We start from the raw sequence: 15,771 nt of genomic DNA, 5'->3' as shown, positions 1-15,771 counted from the left end.
CTTGAAATGTAGCATTAATCTCCTCACTCTTAATAGCCATCTATTAATTCCGTTTCACTAATTATATTTTAAGACTGAAAATGATTAATAAATATTAACTATGTGGACATGCTTTGAAATAACTTCATGCTGATAGTGGTACACTGGTACATGTTATGTTTCGATACATGTGGAATCTTTTAGTCAAGTCAAGAAGCTTTTATTGTCATTTCAACCATATATAGCTGACGCAGTACACAGTGAAATGAAACAACGTTCCTCCAGAACCCTGATGCTACATACATACAACAATCACAGAAACAAAAAAACACAGGGCTGAGGACCAGTAAGTGTCCTTGCTACATAAAGTGCATGTGTGCAACCTGGTGCAAACAGTGCAAAGACAACACAAGATAGTGCAAGACAACACAAGACAATGCAAAGACAACACAAGATAGTGCAAGACAACACAAGACAGTGCAAGACAATACACAAAACACAAAATAGCTCTGCCAATAAACCTGTTGTAACAAGAAAAAGTAAACAAAATTGAACAGTAGCCAAAATGTAAACAAAATGTTGTGCGAAAGAGCAATATAGCAGCAGTTGACCAAAGATGTGCAAAACGGCATGTAAACAGTTTATGGTAATGAAGTTAGTTAGTTAGTTAGTTAGTTAGTTAGTTAGTTAGTTAGTTAGTTAGTTAGTTAGTTAGTTAGGACAAATCTATTATCCCTGAAATACAACATGTCATTGTTTCAACATTTTGGGGTTCAGCATCCTGTTTGACGTTGATCACACCCACATGAAGCCTTATTTCTATTCAGTCTCATTGAAGGGTTTTAGTAACATGCTTTGACTTTCACTTTAACTTTAATAGCTGTTACTGATAGTACATAATACAGGGTTTTACAGTATTTACTACTGAAAGCAAGTAGTTATTGTGCCTCTGTAGAATAACTGCTATTTGTGCAATGCTTTAAATATAATAGCATGTGGCCTCGATGGAAATTCGTGCACATGGTCTATGTGTATGTTAATGAACAATGTCATGAATGATGTCACCAGAAAATATAAGTATTCCAATATCATGGAGATGATTTTTTATTTTGCCCGACGTTCAGCATTATAGCACCTGCTGCGTATTGAGGTTAACGTGAGTGTCCGGGCGCATGCGCACTGTGTCACATAAGAGGACCGGATGCTTGAAGGCCACGCCCCTCCAGCATCTCCGGAACGTTTTGGAGGCGCCGAGAAGAGCCGCACTGTCAGTTTCATCCAGACCGAGCAACAGGTAAGAGAACCATCTTCTTCTCACACTCCGCTGCTTTGGAATACGTCTGTGCAGTTATTTAAACTTTACTGAGACGAGTGTTTATGACAATCTATTTTATTATTAAAACTATACTTCATCCTTATTAGAGGAAATAGTCTTAGAAGTGAAGGTGCAGACTTATTACTGAAAACTTTATTTCGTCCTGCTCACCTCAAACCTACCGTAACAACCAGAACATATTTTATACTTAAGTTATCTAATATACACTGTGAAGTTGATAAGTTGATGTGTGTGTGTGTGTGTGTGTGTGTGTGTGTGTGTGTGTGTGTGTGTGTGTGTGTGTGTGTGTGTGTGTGTGTTCTGTTCATCCTATGAAGACTACACAAGAAAATGGCAAATCTTTTATAAGCTGTGTGTCAGTGTTTTGTTTTTAAGATCTAGTTTTGACATTCTAGTTTTAACATTTAGAGTTTTTTTAATCCTATACTACATCTAAATGTGTTGCGTTTTTTTTTTTTCAGAATTGTTTGAAAGTGTGGATGTGATAAAAATCAAACATTAAAACATCTGTCATTAATTGGTGTGTTCAGACTTTCAAATAGCACTGTACCTTTAGATATTTAGATATATAAGTGACCTATGATGCAAAGTTCGGTGGTGGAAATAAAAATGTATTTTTAAAAGAAATATTGTTGTTTTACTGTTATTGTTGAATAGAATAACAGATGATGATGATGATGATGATGATGATGATGATGATGATGATTAATAATAACAATAATAACCTACATTTGTCATAGAAATAATGTATATAGTCTTCATTTTAAAATTTGCAGAGTTGCAGGTTCTTAAGGAGATAAAGGTGTTTCCTCTATATAGGATTAGAAAAACAGGCTTTTGATAGAAAATGAATATGCTACTTTATAAATCCATTCACATAAAGTGCTGTGTTACATTTACTTAAGCATTACGAATGAGTTACAAGTGATCATTTGGACGTATTCCTATATCTTACCTTTTATTCAGAACTGGACCCTAACTATTTATGAATGCTGTTTTTGTTTCTGATACTGATCATTTTCAGCTTTTCTTTTTATATCGGTGTTCATATATCAACCAGAAAATAAACAGCAATTCAAACTAAAAATGTATTTTACTAAAATCAGCAGAAAACAGATTATTCTGTAAAGTAGGTGGTTATTTATTAGAATGCATCCTTTTTGAAATTCGTTTTATTCCAGCTGATATTTATTTTTCCATGTCTTCTTTACCTATTGTTTCATCTCTTTGATACTTGTCATATGCACGGTTCATCAAAAATATATTTTTTTATCTCTGATAAAATACAAAATAAATCCACAGTGTTTATTATAGAATATTATTCATTCATTCATTCATTTTCTCCGGCTTATCCGTAATTCGGGTCGCGGGGGCAGCAGTCTAAGTAGGCCCCCGCCTTCGACTGCTGCCCAATCCTCACAGCACCGTCCCTTACGGTCCCTCCTGCAGGTGGTGAGCCCACTGGAAGATAGAATATTATACTATATTAAAATTCTAAGACATTTATACAGATATGACATTGTTATGGAATTATCCAATAGACACAATGAATGCCATTCCACGCACAAATAGCTGTTTTTTTCAATTTTCCTCCCCATTAAATAATTATTTAATTATAACAATAATATACTGTACAACGCAGTTCGACTAAAATTAATTAAGAACGGCTTGATTGCTTTTATTGTGTTCAGATTTGATTAAAAAAAGAATTTATGTATTGGTCAAATAACAATTTAGGGTGAAATTGTTATTTGACCAATACATAAATTCTTTTTTTAATGATTATGTTTTACCATGGTCCAAAATATTAAATACTTCTAATAATTTTTTTTCTCTATTTTTATGTCTTAGGAACACCATATTAATATAGGAATTAATTGTAGCAGCCTGATCAATTCAAAGAGCAACCCGAAAATAATACAGCTGATTATATTAAAAATGAGTCTGACGCCACCAGACCAAAGTATTCGTAAACCTAATGAGATCTATGTGGAGGACAGCAAAGCGGATCTAATGCTCCCATGTTTTCGCCGAGACATGTACGAGGAGCCTCTCTCCTCCTACCACAACGCACCGCTCATCTCTCATCTCTTACGAAAAACCATCCACAATAAGCGCTCCATTCTCAACAACAATCAACTGTACATGCCAGCGACCTCCACTGCTAGCACCAGCATGGCTGAATCAAGATCTTCAGTAACTGAGACTGCTCAAGAGGACTGGAGTAACCTGTCGTCTAAAGACAGCCAGCTGGAATTAATGTCTCCTGGTCACACTTCCAGTGGACTGAGCACTGAACCTGAATGTCCACTGAGCGAGCACGTCCAGGCAAAACGAGCCAGGGTGGAGAACATCATACGAGGCATGGCGAGCTCACCGAATGACAAGTCACATGCAGAAAGAGAGAGTGCTGAGAATGAAGTTAGCAGGTATGACAGAGAAGTGTACAAAGAGAACAAACGCAAACGGAAGCTTCCTCAGCACCAGGAGCACAACAATGCTGGAATTTCAGCCAAAACCCATGATGCTAATGTAAGCAGAGACGAAGAGTGTCACAAGCTAAGAAAACAGCTCCAGAGCATGCAAAGGCTCTTACATCAACTCCAGGAGAAATTCTTACAGATGTATGACAATGGTAGCTCAAATAGTGAAGAGAAAGGGGAGCAGCAAGATGACCACAAGCTTGACATGAGCATGAATTCTGACCACAGTGGCACTCTTGAACACAAAGATAGCATTCAATTAGTTGAAGATTTGAATTTGAGCTCACAAAAAGATCAAAAGAATCTAAAGGAAATGTTAAAATGTGAGCTCTCCAGGGCTATAAATGAAAGTGTTGAAATGGTGTTCACAAAACTCTCCTTAATCCTTGAGGACCAATCACCACAGCTACGCCTGTGTCAGAGTCCGGAGTGCACAAGTATAGAAAAACAAGATCACCACGCCTGCACTATAGAGTCTCCAAACTTTGACAATGCCACAAAACCAAGGTCTGTAGGCTGCTATGAAAGCACACCATCTCATAGTCCAGAGCACCAGACAGAAGCTTTGTCTCTAGTGGTCCAAAAACCTCCATTAAACCCTTTGGGTTCTATAAGCCATTCAGTAAAAAGGCCCTATCCACTGCACCAATCTCCATTCCATTTCACTCACAGTGCTCCTCTGCATGACAGCCAAATCTTGGAGCATCTCCTCAAATATGGACCTCATGCTAATTTTAGTGGGATCTCTTGCCTGCCTCCATCTTTGGACAGATCATCCACAGATCCAATGGTTCTTCCTTGGGAAAGCATTGCTATGAGGTCGAAGGTAAGCTCTGGACACCTCGGGCAGCATCATCGCCCTGGAGTTCTGGGCCAAGTGGCAGTAGACGGCCTTTGCCTCCCGCATGTCAAGATGGAGTGTGGAGAACTGCAGAGCATGGCGGAGAGGAGCACTTTCCTGTCACTCAATATATCCTTTTTAAAGTTCAGGGCATGACAATATGTGTGCAATTATTACATTGTGATTTACCTAATGGAGTAAAACATTACTTAAAAAAAAAATTTCAATGTGTTCAAAACATGAATAGAAGGTGCTTTTTTTTCATTGCTTTTTTTGCACAAGCAGTCAGATAAGAAAACGAACAAACATTTTGTACATGACGGTACTGCCATCTCGTTTTTAATTTATATTTCCAGTGTTTCTGTGCATGCTATACAGACTGGATTTGCTCACTAGGAGAAAATTAGATTTTTTTGCATCTCAGAAATTAAATTCTTGGATCAGGGGAACATTAAAATACCATGAAGAGTTTATATTCAGATACATATAGAGGGCATGGCTTTAGATTAGTTTGGATATTACAGTAGCAACATATTAGCGTAGCATTTTGTACCAATCCAATCTAATCTAATCTAATTTTAGATTTCACAAAAAACTCAGTGTTACCTGCAGTGTTTGTTTTTCATGGCGCATACTCTTAGTTGAATATTCATACAAATATTTGTCCAATTTGCTGAACCGTTTTCTGAACCTTCTTCCTTCTCTGTAATTTCCTGTTATTTGCAATGTAGTGTTGTATATGGAGCAGAGAGAAGCAGCAGAACAAACTACCTGCTCTGGTAGCCCTACCTTGGTGAACAATGACTCGTTGAATTGAGTGCTGCACTGAGCAGGTCCACTAACCCAGACTTCAAGGAGAATATTTCCTTTGATCTCAGTAACCCCAAAGAAAATTGTAGCATCTTCTTTAATCTGGGCCCAGTAATGACTGTAAGTCCAGAAAAAGACAAATAAAAAGGAATACAAGGCTTTGATAAGAATTGTCAGGAACAAAAGCCAATTTTCAAAGGCAGAAAAAGCAGCAGTTTCTGTTCAGGAAATTCTCTTGATTTTTTCCCCCCCTTGACTTGAAAAGGTGCAGAATATGTTTCTGTACTCTCCATGTGATTGGAATGGCTTAGAGTGGTCACTTTTTTTTTTTTTTTTTAAATAGCTTTCTGTTATCATTATGTGCAACCTCTGGATACATATATGTGGTGTATATGTGCATATACTAGGGCTGTTAAAATGAACGCGCTAATAACGAGTTAATGCAAATTCATTTAAATGGCTTATGATAATGCAGCGTGCATTCTGTTTGACCGTTTTTATAAAAAAAAAAATATATATATGTATATATATATATATATATATATATATATATATATATATATATATATATATATATATATATATATATATATATATATAGGCGAAAGTAAAACCTTCAACACAACACACAGTTTATCACACGGCATTGTTTTTTTACTCTTTGCACACATCTGGCAATCAAAACCGTCTGTGTGGAAACATAGCAAAAGTTCTGTTCGGTGTCCTGATGATTAACATAACTTAAAACACCGTAATTACTTTAAAACCTTCACGAGAATATTTTGTCTTTAAGCTCGATGTTGAGTATGGTTTCACTAATAATAAGCATACATTTGCATAAAGCATGCATTATTGTTCATGTTAATGTTGATTAGAGTATTAAATACTTAAAAAGTATTAATTGAAGGTACATTTAGATCAGATAAAAAGATTATGTTGTGATTAATCACGAGTTAACTCATGACAATCAACTGATTAATCGCGATTAAATGTTTTAATCTATTGACAGTCCTGGTATATACACACACACCGAACCTTTGGCCCGCTATCATCATTAATTTCCGTGCAAGAATGTTTGTGATGGTGAAATTCATTTGTTTGTTTAGAATGCTAGGTAAGATCCTGCATTATACGTTGTGTTGCCGCACAGGCTTTAGTTTTCTTCTGAACTATGCTACAGCATCCTGGCCCTTTATTCATCTTTTATATCAGTATCCCCGTTTCAAAGGCACTGCTTACTAATGAATAATTACTGTGATATGACCTTACAGTGGAAAAGAAACTATTATCTAATGCATGAGTCGTCATATTATTCAAGAGACATCTCAAAGTGATTTTCGGATGCCAGACTGTGGGATCCTGATATCCAAATTGCGTTTGCTTTCGTAGTGTTTTCCCAACAAATCGATTACTATTGACAGACATGAAACTAAGAGGCTTCTGTGGAAGTCTCTAATTGAAATCCCCAATCTGATTTGTTTAGCTATTTTTCCAATTAGCACGTGCTGTTAAGTGTTAATTGAGTATGTGGTAAGTATAGCGCAGTGTAAATATATTTCATTTGCACCGCACTGTCGAATGACTAGTCAAGATAAATCCAAAGGAGTTAAATGGGACTCTGTATAGAATATCTTTATATACAATTAGACGATAGTGTAAATAAATGATATTACCAGGAAATTGCCTGTGGTTTACATCTTTACTGACTGAAAGATATCCACGCTGTACATTTTTTTTCTAACAAACATATTGTCCTTAACTTCAATACATTCAAGAGGGACTAACACCTAACCATTTGAAGAAAGCCAAACTGATGTTCTTCTACACACGGTACCCAAGTTCAAACATCCTGAAGACCTTTTTCCCAGATGTCAAGGTACATTATGAATCAACTGCACACAATACAAAATAGCTTTTATTTTATTTTTGTCCATTTCTTTCCATTAAATACATTAGTTTCTAAAGATATAATTTAGCAAGGAGGTTTTTTTTTTAAACAGTCCAATCCCAGAAACATAACTCTTATTTAGCACATTTTTTTTCTTACCTACTTTTGACCATTACAAAAGCGTAAACAGTCCCATAACAGTTCCAGGGACGGATAGTTTATCTTTAACACAGTCCTTTAAAAAGGTTCCTCAAGTCAGCAAAAGGAGACAAAAGGAGAAAGGAGGCGAATATGCAGCCTCCTCTATTCAGAGTTAACCCCGAAATGCTGTGTAGTCACTGAGCTGTCAATAGGCAACAATAGAGCACTGCTGAGCTGCGGACAGAGACGAGGAGTTTAGGCCCTACAACAACAACCTGTGTGTATACTGACTGCACATCCTGTGAGTGTGTGACATGTCCTGAGGCTCAAAACTTATCTGAATAGACAAAAAAGCAGAACTTGTTCTGTGTCACTATCAGATGAATGTCTCACTATCAGATTAATAAAATCACTTGAAATAATTTGAACATTTCTGAAAAATGTAATAAAATAATTACAGCTGTCTACCTTTGCTAAATATAGTGATATGGAAAATATGCATATTGCCTTTTTTTTTAATCAAAAGTGTAAATTTAAGTGTATTTTTTTCTTACCAAAGATTAACACAGACATTTCTACAAATTACAGCACACATAAGTATACACATAGTTCTGTGTATGAGGCCTCATCATATCATTTATTATATTAATGAAATTTTATTTGTATAGCTCCATAAACAATAGACATTTTGACAAAACAGAATGAAAAACTAAAAGAAAAAGCCATTAGGTGATATTTGCAAGGAAAAACATGAGATGACTTGAGAAAGAAATCTAGTAAGAAACCACACTCAAAATGGGTTCTGTTCTCTTCATCCCTTCATTATGGTTTCATCATTGTTGAGTTATCAACTATTCACTGAGGGAGACTTGAGAAACTGTTTGTTGCCTTTGCCAGCCATATCACAGTGCTGTCAGTAGAGGATGTTGATTAACTTTTCATAACATCAGCTGTAGACAGCAGCTTTATATGTGCTTGTTATAACACATTAATTTTTTTATAAAAAAAAAAAAAATGTTTAAAGGGACTTGTATTTAAACTCTCAACCAAATCAAAACAATGAATAATTAATAAACAAATAATTAACATAGAAAAACATGCTATTGTTTTATAATTGGTACATGAGAGTCCTAAAAACAGAGGACTGGATGCTTTCTGGTTACTTGGAACATTAAAGGCTCAAAATTTTTTTTTTATTATTATTATTAAATTATAGAGAGAAGACAAAAGAAATGGTTGTGGGGTGTATCACTTACATTAAATACTAGAATGTATGTGATGACAGGAACTTTAAATGCAACTACAATCTGATAGAAAAAATTTCATTTGTAATTACATAAAAATATCATTGTTGGAAAAATTGCTCTGCTATATAAGTAAAAAAAAAACACTTTTAAACATGCTGTTAATAAAAGAAAATCAACCCTGGATTAGTAACAGCCCTCAGCTTTGTGACATCACACCAACAATCATTGACAATTTTTTATAACAGCACACCTGATTGTGCTTTATTCCTTATCTGTTACACACCAGTCTTGGAAATACATAGTACAGAAGCAGTACTTTTTAAAACAGACTGGTGCACACTATCTGCTTTAGCTCCTTCTGCCCCTTTAGCACTTCGTAGGGGCTAGGGCTGAATGTCCCCCTGCCCTCCAAGGGTTAGGAGAACTTGGGCAGAGTCTCCTCCTAGTCCAGGGCTGACCCATCTGTGAGAAGTCAAAGTGAACAAAGACAAAGATAATCCCATTGTCTGATTCTATACCCATCATCTAAACTCAGTGAACGCGAGGTTTCCTCTTGGACTCTTCCACATTCACGTTCTCACACGGTGCACAGAGAGGGAAGAAACGTCTTTGATGGCAGCTCAGCCCTTGGGCTTTTTTGGCTTCGTTTTTTCCTCTCTTTTTGGTTGAGCAGATAAAATAACAAGGCTAATGTCAAGACTGAGTTCACCCCCAGTGTTTTCATTGCTGGCTGTTTATGCACAAGAAGCTGGTGGGAAAAAGGAATTGTGTCAAAAAGATCTATAATAATCTATAAGAAACTGTAAAAAAAAGAAAAAGAAAAAACAATAGTTACATAGGTTAACATAAACTTTATTGATCCCGAAAGAAAAAAATCAATAAAAAACATATTTAGTCTGTAACACTGGAAGAGAAAACACTTAAACTGGCAACATACAGTCTGCTCCAAAAATATTAGAACAACATGGGCAAGTCTCTTGTGTTATACTCAGAAGGCATTGTAGTTTGAGATAAAAAAAAAAATAATTATAGAATTGAAGCATTCATTTCATGATATTTACATCTAGATGTGTCAACCAACTCAAACATTCTATCTTTGGTGGCAGATCACACAATTTTTAGGTAAGCATTGGAATAGATAATAGTTTACTGAATAGTTGCATTATGTTTGCTTGCAATAACTGCATCACACATAAACCACGGACTTCACCATCCTGTTGCATTTCCCTTTTGTAATGCTTTAGCAGGTTTGTACCACAGCTTCTTTCAGTTGTGAGTGGGTGGGTGGGGTAGGTGGCCGGGTGTGGGTGTGTGTGTGTGTGTGTGTGTGTGTGTGTGTGTGTGTGTGTGAGTGTGTGTGTGTTGGGGAGTTACACCTTAAGTCTCCTGAAATGAATACTCAGTTGTGTAAGACCTGTCTAAAACCTTCCACTTTTTCCACCTTATTAAAGTTTCTGTATTATTGTCTTGCTATATACAGCGGGGAAAATAAGTATTTGACACATCAGCATTTTTATCAGTAAGGGGATTTCTAAGTGGGCTATTGACACAAAATTTTCACCAGATGTAGCCATCAAGCCAAATATTGAATTCATACAAAGAAATCAGAACATTTAAATATAAAAGTTGAGTCATAATAAATAAGGTGAAATGACACACGGAATAAGTATTGAATACACTTTATTTAATACTTTGTAGAAAAGCCTTTGTTGGTGATTACAGCTTCTAGATGCCTCTTGTATGGAGAGACCAGTCGTCTGCATTGCTCAGGAGTGATTCTGGCCCATTCTTCCACACAAATGGTCTTTAAATCTTGAAGGGTCCTTGGGCCTCGTTTATGAACTTTGATCTTCAGTTCTCTCCATAGATTTTTCTATGGGATTTGGGTCAGGTGATTGACTGGGCCATTCAAGCAACTTGATTTTCTTTCTTTGAAACCACTTCCTTGTTTCCTTGGCCTTGTGTTTGGGATCATTGTCTTGCTAAAATGTCCACCCTCTTTTCATTTTCAGCTTTCTGGTAGATGGCAGCAGATTTTTATCCAGAATCTCCCGGTACATTTCTCCATTCATCCTGTCTTCAATAATATGAAGTCTGCCAGTACCCCTTGCTGAAAAGCAGCCCCAAACCATGATGCTTCCACCCCCAAACTTAACTGTTGGTATGGTGTTCTTGGGGTGGTGGGCAGTGCCATTTCTTCTCCAAACATGGTGTGTAGAATGACTGGCAAAGATTTTGCTTTCATCTGACCATACTATAGTCTCCCAATAATCCACAGGCTTCTCCAAATGCTCTTTTACAAACTTTAACCGAGTCTCAACATGCTTTTTGTTCAGCAATGGAGTCTTGCATGGTGAGCGTGCATGGATGCCTTGGCGGTTCAGTGCATCGCTTATAGTTTTCTTTGAAACAACAGTACCTGCTGATGCAAGGCCCGAGTGGTTCTTAGCTCTTGGCGAACTCTCCTGATTAATTTTTTGGACTCCTCTAACAGGGATCTTACATGGAGCACCTGATCTTTGCTTTTACCCATCATAAAGTATTGCCTGTGTCCCTCCTGGGTAATGAAAAGCCTTTATAAGCCATCAATTAGGACTAAAGCAGCTGATATCAATTAGTACTGATAGGGGGCAGTGTTTCTCTCTCAATACTGACAGATTTCAGGTGATCTCCTGGCTTTCTATGCCATTTTGCACCTTGATATCTTTATGTGTTCAATACTTATTCATTTCATGTCATTTCACTTTATTTATTATGACTCAACTTGTATACTTAAATGTTCTGATTTATTGATGAATTCAATATTTGGCTTGATGGCTACATCTGGCAGAAATTTTGTGTCGATAGCCCACTTAGAAATTTCCTTACTGATAAAAATGCTGATGTGTCAAATATTTGTGTCTTATTTTCCCCGCTGTATGAAGTTCCTATCAATTAGACTGGGTGCATTTCTTTGTAATCACAGTATACAGTATTTCTGTAGAATGTTTCTAAATTCATTCTGCTGCTTCCATCATGTGACATATCCTCAATAAAGATAAGTGAACCTGTTCTAGTCATGCAAGCCCAAACCATTACATAGCCTCATCTGTGCTTGACTGATATAGTTTTTGGATGATGCGCAGATGCTTTATTTCTTTACACTTCGGATTTCAGTTGCTTTGGTGGAGGTTAATCTTGGTTTTAGAGCTTTTTGTTAGAACTCTGTATTTCTTTGCCAATTTCAATCTGGCCTTTTGAATTTGACTGGTGGTGAGTGGTTTGTACCTTGTGATGGCTTCTATATATCTTCTTTGAACAGTGGAGTGTGATCCCTCCACCTCTGCTCTGTTGGGGTTTTGGTGATACCAACTGCTGTTGTTTTTTTGGTCTGGTTTTTAGTACATTACCAATGTTTTTATCTTAAATGTCATATCAAATGGTTGCATTCCATGTTGTATCATGTCCCGAATTGTTTAAAAAACCTGTAAGAAACAACAAGGCGTTGAAAGCATATTTTGATATTCAACGCATATGTCTTCACCGTATAGCAAAAACAAAAGAATTGGCAGTTCCATTATTTTTAAAGGGGAATGCATGGATGCACAGCATAACCCCTTATATTTTCTATGAGCCTGTAAGATTACATATGATAAGATAAGATAAACCTTTATACATCCTACAGTGGAGAAATGTGCATGTTACAGCAGTGAAAAAATGTGCAGGGACACAGTTTAAATATATACAGTACAGCATATACATACAAAAGAAAAAAAAAAACACAAATTAATTTATGTATATGTATTTATGTATTTAAATGTATGCAATTATATGCACTATCTTACTCTCTATCTTACACGATGTAGGTTGTTCTAAGCCTTTTTGACAACTTGACCATATTTGACCATATTTTGCCTGGCACCTCATCACTTGTATTAGTTTCTGCAGAACCCAGACAACCTTTATGTTTTCAATCACGTGAAGTCTTTATTACTTACTAATGCCAGGGCATTTACCTATAACATTAATTCAATAATTTTAGACTGTACAATTTGTTGTTATTAATGTCTCAGAAATAATGTAGTTGCATATTTTTCTTTCTCATTTATTCACAGTTTAACCGCTGCATCACCTCCCAGCTAATCAAGTGGTTCAGTAACTTCCGGGAATTCTACTACATTCAGATGGAGAAGTTTGCACGCCAGGCCATCGTGGATGGAGTGAGTGATGTGAAGGACATGTCTGTTACCAGAGACTCTGAAGTCTTCCGTGCTCTTAACATGCACTACAACAAAGCCAACGATTTCCAGGTGTGTTTTCTTTTATACATGCTTTAATTACCTAGATCGGCAGTCACAACTTGGACATAGCTTATTAAATATGCTGCCCGATGTTGAAGAATTGAGGCTGGTTAGGGGATGATTGACCATTGCCGCTATTATGTCAGAATAATAGGAATTAATATTTTAATGAATAGAAACGATGAGAGTTTTTACATTGCTGAGGAATAGAAGAAAAAAAAAACAGAAGTTAATGATCATGGTAGTAACTGTATCTCTGCTTTAAATCAGGCTGCATCACACCACTCCATCATTGATTATTTTCCTATAAAAACATTTTCCCAAATGTTTTATTTCTTGCTTAACTGCTATGACACATTGTGTCTTGTCTTGAGCATGATACATACGCTACATCAAATAAAGCTAAGCAGTGATACTGTCGGAAGGTGATCACATATAGCTACTGTCCGTGGTATGACCTATGTGTCATACTGCACGCTTGGCAGCCGTTATTTGAGAGCACCGCCCCGCTTTAGCCTACTGTGGGAAGAGGAAACCACAGAATCCTGCTAAAACAACTCAGGATTAGGAACAGGGCATGCCTGAGTGAGGCCAGGATTGCTACTGATGTGGAATGCTGAGAAAGATGCTGCAGATTCTGAGGATGAAGGGGTGGCCGATGGGAACGTCCGGAGACAGTTGTCTTTACCTTGGGCATAAGACATTCCTTTCCCAGGGCTTGCTTTTGTACTTGGAGAAAGAAATTAGCCTGTGTGGAACATCAGGAGCTTGCTTAGCCAGTCTATGGGAAAAAATGGCACCAGATTCCACTTCTTTCTATTAAACCCTCACACATCCAGTCTGATCACAATGAACTATGTGTGCCACAAAAACGGTAAACTCCAGGAAAGAGTTCTGAGTCGTAGTTTTTTTTTAAAGCGATAATCAAAGCATCCGTCGATGTTGGTCAGCTAATGGTTCTGACACTCTATTTATTTGAAACACGCTGAGAGTAAAGGCATCAAGTAAAGAAAGGTTCACAATGATTTGAATCGAATTAAAAATTGCACATACAGATCTACAGAATACTGTGCTAATGAACAGCGTAACGAAAAAGGGAGATCACACTTGTCTGTTGCCATTCCCTTCATATCATCACAGTGTTACATCAAAGACTGAGAGCATTCATTTAGACGAGAATAATTCAGCTCTGTTCTGCTCTTAGTTAGTATTATTAGTTCACCTGCTGTTTCCCTAAGAATGGGAATCCTTTTAATTTAAGCTTATTTCTTACCACTGAGACCTTGTGTCAACTTTCTTTGATTGACAGGTGCCTGACCGCTTCTTGGAGGTGGCTGAAATCACCCTGCATGAATTTTATACCGCCATCTCCCTCAGCAAAGATTCCGACCCGTCTTGGAAAAAAGCCATTTACAAAATTATTTGTAAACTGGACAGTGAAGTTCCTGATGAGTTTAAGTCTCCTTCATATTTGTAAATACATTTGCAAGCCGCAACTACTTCCAGGTCGGAAAGAGGTTTTTAACCAAGGAAGTGTTCTGATTTGATCACCATTCCGACTTGTAGAGTCGAGCTCTGATATCTGCTGTGAATAGGAGTGCTGTACGAGATTCTTTAGCCTTTTGAAATGTGTTCACTCTTAATACAGTGAATCAAATGTAAATATAGTTTTCATTTCATATGTGTGAATTGTACTTTAATTTTATACTGCCCAGTATATATGTCAAGTTATTTGGTTTTGTTTGGATAAATGTATTTTTTTTGTCAAACAAAAAAATGTTTTCTGTTATCCTGAAAACTGAAATTTATTTAGCTTGGCTTTATCTTGTATTATAATTTATGGTATAAGTCGGAACTTTCATCTCATGGAGAAACATGGCTGTAACATTAAACATATATGAGCTAATGATAATAATTCAATGACATGCTACTTCCTGCCTGTAGTGTAGTTCAGTATATTGTGAAAAATTATCTGAAGTATTCCAAGGTTTGACTTATACTGCTACCAAAATAAAATTAAATTAAATAAAAAGTATTTGTTATCTATATTACCAGCTGTTCCATAGTTTCATAGTTAATTTCTATTTGTTAGTTAACAGTATTAGAGAATCTAATTCATTGTCTCAATGAATGCTGTTGTTGGACATTTAAAGCTCTGGAAACATCTGGTCTGCTTGCGCACGTGACGAGCCTTAAACACTATTGAAAGTCCTTTTCCCCAACGCAGCTCACTAAGGTGCTAATAATCCACAACATAAAGGCTGCTGGTGAGGGTGCAGAGTTGTTTTGTTCTCTGCAGCTGATTCAAGTCACATTTCTAAGGCCTTCATTCATTTGCAACTGCCATGTCTTAAAAACAACAACAATGCATTCTCTGCTCATGACTAATGCACATGAGCACATGACAGAGATCTGCCACCCCGGCAGAATTCCACTCCAACATCCACTGTTTTCTCCAAGCACCGGCGTTTCGCCGACTCGTCACTCTTCTTTGCTACTGTGCCATGGTGTGGAGGGCTCGCTTTTTTTACTTTCTAAACACATTAAATAAATCCAATGCACATTATTTGTATAGCTGACCAGATATACATTTATATTTGGTGTTCTAATGAGAAAATCACAAGAAATAATTCCCTGATATGAGGAAAAGTTGACAGGGCTAATGGAATCCAATTTATTAGGAACACATTTGTGAAATTTTCTAATCAACCGATCACATGGTGCTGCTTTGGGACAATATCCATTGTTAAAAGTGCTGTACAAATA

The 15,771-nt window shown here is 36.7% G+C and overlaps 1 protein-coding gene across 2 annotated transcripts; it reads left to right on the top strand.

The window, feature by feature from the left end:
- Nucleotides 1–1,209: 1,209 nt before the first annotated feature.
- On the top strand, nt 1,210–15,037 carry prox2 (prospero homeobox 2). 2 transcript variants are annotated; one of them, XM_083545384.1, is made up of 5 exons: nt 1,210–1,273; nt 3,167–4,768; nt 7,218–7,325; nt 12,820–13,014; nt 14,315–15,037. In XM_083545384.1, exons 2-5 carry the CDS (start codon nt 3,254–3,256, stop codon nt 14,480–14,482), a joined length of 1,986 nt encoding a protein of 661 aa, XP_083401510.1. In that variant the 5' UTR covers nt 1,210–1,273; nt 3,167–3,253; the 3' UTR covers nt 14,483–15,037. The 2 variants fall into 2 exon arrangements, with proteins under 2 accessions (XP_083401510.1, XP_083401511.1); XM_083545385.1 differs by having other exon boundaries at nt 1,253–1,326.
- Nucleotides 15,038–15,771: the final 734 nt, after the last annotated feature.

This window comes from Silurus aristotelis (assembly GCF_946808225.1).
Source record: "Silurus aristotelis genome assembly, chromosome: 6".
Lineage (NCBI taxonomy): Eukaryota > Metazoa > Chordata > Actinopteri > Siluriformes > Siluridae > Silurus > Silurus aristotelis.
The sequence above is the reverse complement of the archived record's forward strand: the minus strand, read 5'-3'. Positions and strand labels throughout refer to the sequence as shown.